Source organism: Sinocyclocheilus anshuiensis, unplaced genomic scaffold (genome assembly GCF_001515605.1).
Source record: "Sinocyclocheilus anshuiensis isolate Anshui unplaced genomic scaffold, SAMN03320099.WGS_v1.1 scaffold1079, whole genome shotgun sequence".
NCBI lineage: Eukaryota > Metazoa > Chordata > Actinopteri > Cypriniformes > Cyprinidae > Sinocyclocheilus > Sinocyclocheilus anshuiensis.
In genome coordinates, this window is record NW_015548207.1 from 2,644,249 (window position 1) to 2,654,824 (window position 10,576).

Sequence of the window (10,576 nt, forward strand, 5' to 3'; positions counted from 1 at the left end):
GGGGCATAGAGGAGAAACAATAATGTACAGTATGTGGAAAATAATGCGTTTTTTGAACCTTAAACCGCATAAACACATTTCATTACACCAAATACACAAAATAATGTTCTTTTTAGCAGCATCATATGACCCCTTTAATAGAATTTAATAATTATTATTTTAACTTAAAAATGGTTTATGGGCAATTATAAACTGTGCAAAACATCCTAGACACAATGAATGTGGTTCTAAATGAACGTCTTGTCAGTAAGTCTGGTCCAGTTGTTGTCTAGTTCAGTGCAACCTGCAATCACCGCCGCTTATTCTTTTTCTATGGTTACAGTACGCGACACTGTCGTGAACTACTCTACGCTTTACGGCCGCTGGTTGTCAGTTGCTGCGTGTGGCACCATGTGAGTGCCGAATAACAGATAACGGTCAAGAACTGAATGTATTCTGCAAGCTATTCACTGTCTGATAAACGATCACATAACAGTGTATCGCCAGGCAGCTCTTTTGCATTTTAAAGCGCTTATAAATATATTGTTTTTGTGATTTATCCTTATGGCAACGAGTAACTGTGCAATCTGGTATCATCTGTGCTTTAGAGATGCTGTATTTCATCGGTCTTGGTCTGGGCGATGTTAAAGACATCACTGTTAAAGGTTTAGAGATCGTCCGGCAGTGTAGTCGTGTTTATCTGGAGGCTTACACGTCCATACTGACCGTCGGGAAGGAAGCTTTGGTATGTGGATGATTAAACACATTATAGTGTCTGAATCCTGACAGCTCGATATGCATCATAGTCAAAACCAGATGATTGCATTTTGAAATATTGCGTTAATATGAGATGGGGAGATGCTCACGTCTTCTGCAATATGCTGGTCGATGACAAATAATGATGCCTGAAATGATAAAATTACTTTTTGAACATCTAGTTTAAAACACAGATGCCCAGAAATGCAATATTTGTCTTCATAACTGTTTCAGACATTTTTAAAAAGGTAAAATATGATTTAATCATTCTAAAAAAAAGTTATAATAAACGTTCATTAAAGTTTTCATACATATAATTCATAGTAAAAAAAAAAAAAAAAGTTTTAGAAATGTTTGAATCATGAATATTATTTTGGAGGTACTCAATTGTTTGACCTGAACTAGCTGCGTCTTTTCATAAAAAGGCCTAAATATATGATATTTTTAAGAACCTGACTTACTTCAGCTCTACAGGTGTCCTCTCTTTGATATCATTTCCTGTTTAATAGTTTCTTGTCACATGACAACAAAATTGACAACTTCTTGCACCACACTGATTATTTAGCTATTAATTGACTATTAAGTTTTTTAAATAATATTTTTAGCCTTTTATTGGATATTTTTCACTACTTTGACATTTTGACCCCACAAAAAAATATCAAAAGGAATATTATTTGGAAATTAAAAATATTTTCATCATTGAAATGGTATATTCAAGTTCTTTAATGTATAGTTTTTAATAATTAGTGAATCAAAACTATTTAAGTGAAAAGTAGAAGTTTTTTCTTTCATGGTTAGTTTCAACTTGTCCATAAGGAAATTCAAACATATTTATTTTAATTATATTTATTTTATTTATATTATTGCTGGTTGATTTTGTCATTTGTAAGTCACTTTGGATAAATACATCTGCTAAATGAATAAAATATAAATATATATTACATTTACAGATATAATATTTCATTTTTATATGTCTCTGAAAACTAATACTAAGAATTAAACTTTGTCCTTTAGATCAAAAAAGTGCAGCACTTGATACAATCTGACATGAAATTTCAGAAACATCCGAAATACTGATATTTCGCACTCACATTTATGGTGCCGTTGTGTTCTGTCTCAGGAGGAGTATTATGGGCACGAGTTGCTGCTGGCAGACAGGCATGGTGGAACAACAGGCAGATGAGATCCTGAAGGGAGCAGATGTCAGTGATGTTGCGTTTCTAGTGGTTGGTGATCCTTTTGGGTAAGACTAACTACTTCAAGATCTACAGTAGCCAGTTTCTGCTGTTAAAGTCATATTTAATCCATGTTTGACAATAACTGCAAACTTGTCCTGAACTAAAAATATCCATCCAATCCATCAATGAGGATTAACCCTCAACAGTATAGTTTGTCAACTTTCATTTATGAGGTTTCTATGCATATTTGTCATATGATGCACCTCATGTTGCCATTGTTTTGACTCACCCATAACTTGCAATCACATAGCCACAATCCTACAAGTGCAATGACTCATCAGAAAATCTAATCCAGACATTACACAGACTTGCATTGGAAAGCTTTTTCACTGGCCTATCCGAGTCAGATTTCATTATTAATAAAGGAATTATATGAGAAATTGGAGAAAATGTTCAAACTTATTTGGCTAATAAACTCCATTCTGATTCTGATAATGCCCACAAAAACAATTAAGTGCACTTGAAAGCATGCACTCCTCAAAATAAGTTTCCCTTTAAACCATAAGTGTAAGGGAAAAAAAGCCCAACAGAAGATAAATAATGGAAATGTTTCCTAAGAAATGTTTATTAGTGCCTGAAGAGCCACAGAGTGGTTGAGCACTAAAGCTCTGGGGTGCAGCATTGTCGGTCTTACCAGAAGTGGACGTCTGAGGTGTGGGTACTTTGGAAACGCTCCAGAAGAGATGAGCTAATTACGCTGCACTTTACCGTCTCGGTCGCTTCTAGTCATGGTTGAGCTTTGCGTGGTGTTTGGCTCCAGCGTTTTTCCAGCCAAACCACCGAAACCCACATAGCGGGAATGGGGACGGGGGTCTGACTCCTCACTGTCCTGCACTTCAGAATGTGTGGGTTTAATAAATTTAATGATATATTCAAGATCGAAAGGATAAGCATTTTTGGAACAATTTGGATTACTTCATTAACAGCGCAACACAGTAGTAAGAAAGATGTTGATAAGTAGGCATTTTTCTGCGGTTGGCGCATGTTTTGGAGTCGTGTACAAACAACAAAAAACAAAACTGCATTTCTTCTGTCCAGAGCTACTACCCACAGTGACCTGGTTCTGCGAGCGTTGAATTCTGGGATTCAGTATCGCGTTATTCACAATGCCTCCATCATGAACACGGTGGGCTGCTGTGGATCGCAGGTAAGGCTAGAGTTGCAGTCACATTTACTGTCATTCGGCGAATTTTCGTGGGCGAAATCCAGTCAATAGCAATCAACAGGATTGGGAATGTCACATGTGGGCGAAAGATTTTCCCACACAGATTCCGCAACTGGTTCAAATTTGTCATGCAGATTCGCCGCTTTGACCAACAGAAAGCAGTTCGGTTTGAAAGTGACTTCTGTGTGAGTTGTTATTACCTATTACCAATAGACCTGATTTGCCCCCGAAATTTTGCAGAAAATTCAGTAATGCTACCGTACCTCAACTCAGTGCTTCCTCATGGTGTCATTGTCAACACGTACTTTCCAGCGACTGTACTTCGCTATCGTGCGTCATTCGTGCCGTCTCTCGTGAACATGATCAAACGGAATTGCGGCCTTTGTGTCGTAGGTGTCCCAGCGGAGTCTATCAACGAAGCCTACTGGCCATCAATAACAGCCCCCTGTATTGACCTGTCAGGGCAGCTTTGTGTATCAAGAGGCCCCAGATGCCGTCCTAAGCTCACGATAGGCATCTTAAGATGACCTGAGATTAGCGGTGCCATTTCTAAAGGATATTATTTAGGTAGGAAAAGCAGGTCCTAAATCATTTACTGCAGCTGCTGCTCTCAGCCACAGAGGGATCTGGAAGGTTAACACACGCTTTGCAGTTACTGTTTGGGTGTAGATCATGACAAACTAATTGGAAGCAATCAACTACTACTATGATTGGAGAGATACGGCATATGTCACTAAAGAGAAGTCTGTCAGTTCACCGGAAGATTGAGTTATGACATTTTGATAAAAAATTGCATGAATCAATTGGTAACAATAAGATCAGCTTGCATTTAGAAATAGGTAAGGTGAATTTTAATTTCATGCCGACTTTAAATGAATATTTCACCCAAAAATGAAACCTCTGTCCTTGTGTTGTTCCAAACCTGACTGACTTCCATTCTTCCGTTAAACACAAAAGAAGATGTTTTGATAAATGTTTCAACTGTTTTTGTTCATACAATGAAAGTCAGTGGGGTCCAAAACAACATTGGACCCCACTGACTTTCATTGTGTGGACAAAAAACATTTTTCATGTTCAAAATTTTTTCTTAGACTATCAGCATGCTAAAACCTGCAGAGCCCTGCACATGACATTCAGGAAAAAATAGATATCATGTCCACTAACTAAAAATATGTTCCCATAACGAATTGATTTGTGGCCATGTTTTAGTTATATCGTTTGCATTTTATCAAACTTTAATCTGTTTAATTAATACTGTTTACTTAATCCGTTCCCTAGTTTAGGTAAGTACAGGCTACGCTTGTTCCCTCGTTTTAATTTTATTTGATTTAGGGAGGGAAGAAGCAAATTAGTAAGTTGTGGGTACTGGGTATCTTGTTTACAGGGCCCAGTAAAATCTCTCTTAATACCCTTTAAGTCACTACTGCTGAATTTGTTATAGATAAACAAAAAGGAATTCATCTAGGACTCCAGTTGTCCTCAGTAACCGACTAGGTCAGGGGTGTCCAAACCTGCTCCTGGAGGGCCACTGTCCTGCAGAGTTTAGCTCCAACCATAATTAAACACACCTGAAGCAACTAATCAAGGTCTTCAGATTCACTAGAAACTTCCAGGCAAGTGTGTTGGAGCTGGACTCTGCAGGACATTGACCCTCCAGGAGCAGGATTGGATACCCCTTGACTTGGTAGATGTGGGATGACTTCAACACTACCTATATGTTTGTTCATATCGCACTAATATGATCTTCAGAGGGTCTGTAGGACCTAAAGTAACTGGTAACAAGTCTGCTTGCTGTAATGTCACTTTGTTGTGTCAGCTGTGCGGCACTCTAGTGTTCAGAATGATGTCATGCTTACTGAATAACAGGAAGCACCTTGTCGGTGGCTAAACAGAACTGGTTACTCGTGAACAGTGACCAATGCAAAGTAAGATCTAGTGTGAATAAATTAAGTATGAATGTGATTGCATTTTCCTCCTTAGCTGTACAACTTCGGGGAGACAGTGTCCATTGTGTTTTGGACGGACACATGGAGACCTGAGAGCTTCTATGATCAGATCAAGAAGAACAGGGATATGGGCCTGCACACGCTGTGCCTGCTGGGTGAGCTCTTCCTTTGAGTCTTTGTGAACGAGATGTTCTAATTAGAAAGAAAGTTATGATGTCATGAACACTAACAATTGGCAGGTTCTCCAGTCTCTTGGCTCACTTCCCCAAGCAAATTTCCATGCATGTATGTGTGTTTCATCTTTAACAATCACTGTAACAATTAATGTGTCAAAACCAGAAGCGACGACCACCATGTTTTGATGTACCGTCAAATAGGCATTTCCCTTCGTGGCGCACATTAAACTTGGACCCATTGCAAATGCTTTGGTACCCCCAAGGCAGATGGTTGCAAATAATTTACGTTTATATCCGTGTGCCATGGAGATTTCCAGCCAACTCTTAATAAACCCCCGTTTTCCAAAGTACCAGTGGGATTTCCCATTGGAAGGCGTCTTTGGTAATGAATGTTGGTAAAATCGTAGTCTACTGGTCAGGGGTTGTGTCTCATTGGCTGGTGGGACAGAGGGGGAGGGGCGGGAGTCCCCAGGTGCTTCCCAGCTGAGGAGTCAGAGAGCAAGACCGAGGACAAAAATGAGCAAGAGAGGGATCAGGGTTATTAACCTCATTATTCAAAAGCAAACAGAGGAAGGCGGGGATCGGACACCTCCCCGTCCACCCTTGGCCGCAAGAGCGCTTATCTAACACAATAAGCTGCAGACACAACAAAAGCACACACACACACAGACAAAACACAGGGAATATACACTGCATCCATTCATCATAATGCTGCTAACAAGACGTGGGCTATTAATCAAGCTGGCAAATATTGGTTAATTTATTTGCTGGTGTTTCTAAATTAAATTCAAAAATAAAATTAGATTTGTAATTCCAAAAAATCTGACAGTGTCTACAACCAGACGTGAACTTGTTCCATTTTAATTTTTTGATACACTACTCTGCTACCCCAGCCACATTTTTCTCTATCCAACTAAAAAATAAAAGTGATTTTGTTTTACTAATATCAATAATACATTTTGAATTTGTTAATTTTCTGTTTTTCCCCCTATTTTTTAAGGATTTATGTCAGTTTTTTTTCTTTTCTTTTTTTTTTTTTTACAAATATCATTAATTCATTAATTATGAATTTTATGTCAGTTTCTCCATTTCTATTTTTTTTTCAGAAATATCGTTAATTATGAATTTGCTGGGTTTTTTAAACAAATATAATTGAGTTTTGTGTAAATTTGCTGTTTTTTAAACATCGTTAATTGATGATTAATTTTATGTCAGTTTTAAATTTCTGCAAAGCTGTTACGTAAAAAAGTTAGATTTACATACATTTTCTTTGCCATTCTAAAATTCATGGGAAGTCAGTTTTGATATATTTCCATTTATAACGAAAGTAGGAAACAAAGAAATTGTCCTATTTTATTGTAGCTGAAGTTTGGCCTTGAACTTGCATATGATTGGTCTGTTATTTATGAACATTTTGAGGTTAACATTGCCGCTTTCAGTTGTAGACATGGTGTGAGAACATTACTGGTCATGATTTGTACATCTGTCTTTGTTCTCAATATGGAGCCCTCTCAGGTGCAGTCTGAAAGTGTACCCGCGCTCCAGACTGAGTGGGGTTAATAGCCCCAAATGGAGGGGCGACCTAATAGTTATGATGTGACATTAACATCCAGAGAGGCCTAGTTTATAAAACCCAAGCTTATTGTATCGTACAACACTTACAACTCCCTTGTTTCGCAGATATCAAAGTCAAAGAGCAGTCCATGGCGAATTTAATGAGGTAAGAATCTCTCACTTTCTGATTTTCTGTGGGGTTGAGTGGGTTCTGCTGATTTATATCTAGTCTGTGGTGCTTTTCCAGGAGGGTCAATTTGTGGTTTACAGCAGACATTGACTTAACATTCATGCAAGTTGCTGGGGGGCAGACTGGTCGAGTTGGAAAAAAATAACAAAAGTAAAAAACATGGCCGCTTGTTTGACTTGGACGCATGATATGTTATCATGGACCTTCCCTGGGCCACCTCCAGAACTGCCATGGTATAATTTTCCCATCTGAAGCCTTCAGAAATATGTTTATCGGCAACAGTGAACTTCATCAACTGCTTTCAAACATGAACATAAAGTCTTTCTGAAAAACTTTCACTGGTGTTGAATTTTTTTTCGTTGTAGAAGACGGTTGTTAACTCCTTGCATTTTGTGTAATTTTATATCCAATCCACATAAACCCCAAATGGGTTTTAGTGTTCCACTATGTACACTATAAGGAGACGAGCATTAGGCCTGGTGCGTGCTCCCTGTTCAAGGCTGGAAAGTGTGTTAATGTCTCCCAGATTTATTGGCACTGCTGTACCATTACTCGGAAATGGAATAACCATATGCTGCATGATTTTGGTCACAGTCAGATGTTTGTCCAGTGAGGTTGGTGCCCTTCACTGCAGGGTGGGGGAAATGGCCCCAAAAAGAAATTCAAAGCATGTCTCCAACTTCCTTAAGTTGACTGATTTCATTAAAGACTGACCGATGGTCCATTAATGGCTAATGCACCTTAAGCATGCAGAGTATTTAACTTTAAAGCTCAGATGTAAATTGCATTAATGGCCACCTACTTGCTCAATGTTCTGGGACCACCTGAAACCTGTGCATTAACTAATTTCGACACAGTCAAGTATGCAGACAGATTAATAGATGACACCAGATACTTCTGCTCACCTTAAAGTTTACCAATCCCCTCTCTTTCCAGGGGTCGAAAGATTTACGAGCCTCCCAGGTACATGACTGTTGCTCAGGCAGCTGAGCAACTCTTAGAAATACTACAGAACCGACGGGATCGGGGTGAGGAACTAGGTAAGTAACTCTTGCAAACCTTTCTGAATTGCATGAAAACCTCTGTTAACTCCGTGGTAGAACAATCTGGACGTCTGGAAGACTTGAGACACTGGCAAGCATTGATGGAAAATTGGATTAGATTTGATTGAAAGCTTTGTGAGCGTTGGTTTCACGGTTTATCCTATGTTCTTTCCTTCAATGCAGCAATGACTGAAGACACAGTGTGTGTTGGTCTGGCTCGGATTGGAGCTGAGGACCAGACCATCCGTTCCGGGACGCTGCAGGAGTTGGCGTCCTGTGACCTGGGAGGACCACTTCACTCAATGATCATCAGTGGACACCTTCATCCTTTAGAGGTCGACATGTTGAAACTCTTCAGTGGTCCTGAGGGATTGAAGACCTTGAAGATGACCGATAGTTCCAACTACGTTTCTTGATATGCAAGAAGCTTGTTCTCCTCAAGAAAAAAGTTCCCTTTTCAATACTCCTGGGTTTTTTAAAAAGGAAAAGCAGACAAGGTGGTCCACGCGAGAGCCTAGAGCTGCTGGAGGGTCAGGAGAGCACACAAATTACATAATTGTTATTCCAGATCAAATTTGACCACTATAACCTTTAAGCACCGGTCGGGCCAGGGTTGCATTACATTACAAGATTTAGATTGGGAGTGGGATGATTATTTTGACGTGTGGTAGTCATGTTCTTGCTGTCAAAAAAATAAATGATGAAATTATAATAGAGGAAATGGAAAAGGTTATTGTGGACCAACTGCATCTGGGTTGCATTAGTGCCTCTGAAATTGAGCTTTATTCGAAATTGGCATAATGTTTCTGTACATTTCTTAATGGAACTTTTTCAGTAAGAATGAAAATAAGATAAAAGCGAATACTGAGATTCCTTTGAGCATGTCATAATGGATGAAGATTGATTTTCGTACAATAAAGACACTCATTTCGTCGCCACTGATTGCAACAACGCCCTACTTGTGGTTTGGCTACTTTCATCTACATCTTTGGTTTTGTTTGTGATCTCTCATTGCATAGAAAGTGAATAAAGCTATTGTCAGAAAGTAGTTTGCCTCTGTCTGGTTTATTTACACAAAGACAAATTTGAGTTCACGTGTTGCATTTAGATTATTGGGTTTAAACATTTACTGGTTTAAGTGAAGGTTATATATATAATATATATCTTAATAGCTTGGCAAACAGTTTAACAACTGTTAAACAATATAACTATACTGTCCTGAAAATACCTCAAAACTCTTCATCCTTTCAAATGCAACTTAAAAAAAAAGTAAAAGCTGAAACAGTACAGCTGAAAAATACAAAGTAAAAGGTGTATTTATGTGAAACTCGCTGGAGGAAGTCTTGAAAATCACAAGGAAATCTTGATCAATTTTAAACTTGAAAAAGTCTGTCTCCAGACAGAACTAGCCTTGATTAACTGTTTCCACCGATTACTTGAATGGAAATAAACCATAACAGGCTCTGACATTTTACTGCAAATATGTTGGACTTGCCTACTGATGCTTGTACCTTCCTGTGCATTCAAAAAACAAATCATGGAGTTTTTATAATTTCCATTCAAGTCATTCATCAAATGCATAAAAACAGCTGCTTCCGTGTCATTCTGTCTATATGACAGGTTTTAGGAACTTGTTCATACAAATTTCACACCATGCATAAACAGCAAAGCCAAATGCAAAGGAATGTTTTAATGTAGACAGAACTCAAGGTCATAAAGATCCAGTTTTCATCGCATTCATGTTGACCATCAAACATGATGGTCCAAGCGATTGTCCATGATCATTTTTTAAAAAGGCACTTAAGAAATGCAGACAAATGTTTGTTTACATAGTGGCATTGGCGAACAAATTCTGCTCTTCTTTACAACTGTGCAACTGAAAATTAAAGCAGGTGAAGTACAAAAAGTCAATGAATCACATACTGCTATTTTTACAAATGTCCACTGAACTCCACATTCAATAATTAAAACCCCATTCTAATAATGGAAAAGGGCAGCAATTATGAGGAAAAGAAACAGTTTGTCAGGATTATAAAAATCAAAAGCATTGGGGAATTTCCAAAAAAAAAAAAAAGTTCAAATGATCGATTGGGTGCACCAATGTTGCAAATTCTTCCTTCCCTCAAAAACATCACATTGTTGTAGCTGGTCAGTTGTTTTCTGGTAAGAGTGGAGTCAGACTGCTGGACTGCACCAGCTCCATCTTGATCCAAGATGGAAGTGGAGCGACAGAAACCCAAAGAGAGATGGGTTGAGGTGGAGAATTTCCCCACAGCAGCACAGAAGGCCTTTGGTCCCAGGACTCCCAAAGATCAGGAGAAGTGTGGCGGACTTCTACATGGCTGCCACGTCAATCTGAACATACAGTTGTCTGATGCCAACCTGGGCACAGGGCAGAAAAGATCATGTAATGGAAACTTTGAAATGTCCCTTAAAGGGTTAGTTCACCCAAACATTTAAATTAGCCCATAAATTACTCACCCTGAAGTCATCCTAGGTGTATATGACTTTCTTCTTTCAGACGAATCC

The 10,576-nt window shown here is 38.6% G+C and overlaps 1 protein-coding gene and 1 pseudogene across 1 annotated transcript in view; one reads left to right on the forward strand and one right to left on the reverse strand.

The window, feature by feature from the left end:
• Positions 1 to 261: 261 nt before the first annotated feature.
• On the forward strand, positions 262 to 8,522 carry LOC107653631 (diphthine methyl ester synthase-like; annotated as a pseudogene).
• A 1,195-nt stretch (positions 8,523 to 9,717) lies between these two features.
• Positions 9,718 to 10,576, reverse strand: part of LOC107653547 (zinc transporter 7-like) — a 20,138-nt gene continuing 19,279 nt past the window's right edge. Inside the window, exon 9 of the mRNA XM_016440287.1 lies at positions 9,718 to 10,429. Coding sequence (XP_016295773.1) covers positions 10,382 to 10,429 — 48 coding nt within the window. The 3' untranslated portion in view covers positions 9,718 to 10,381. The remainder of the gene's footprint in view (positions 10,430 to 10,576) is intronic.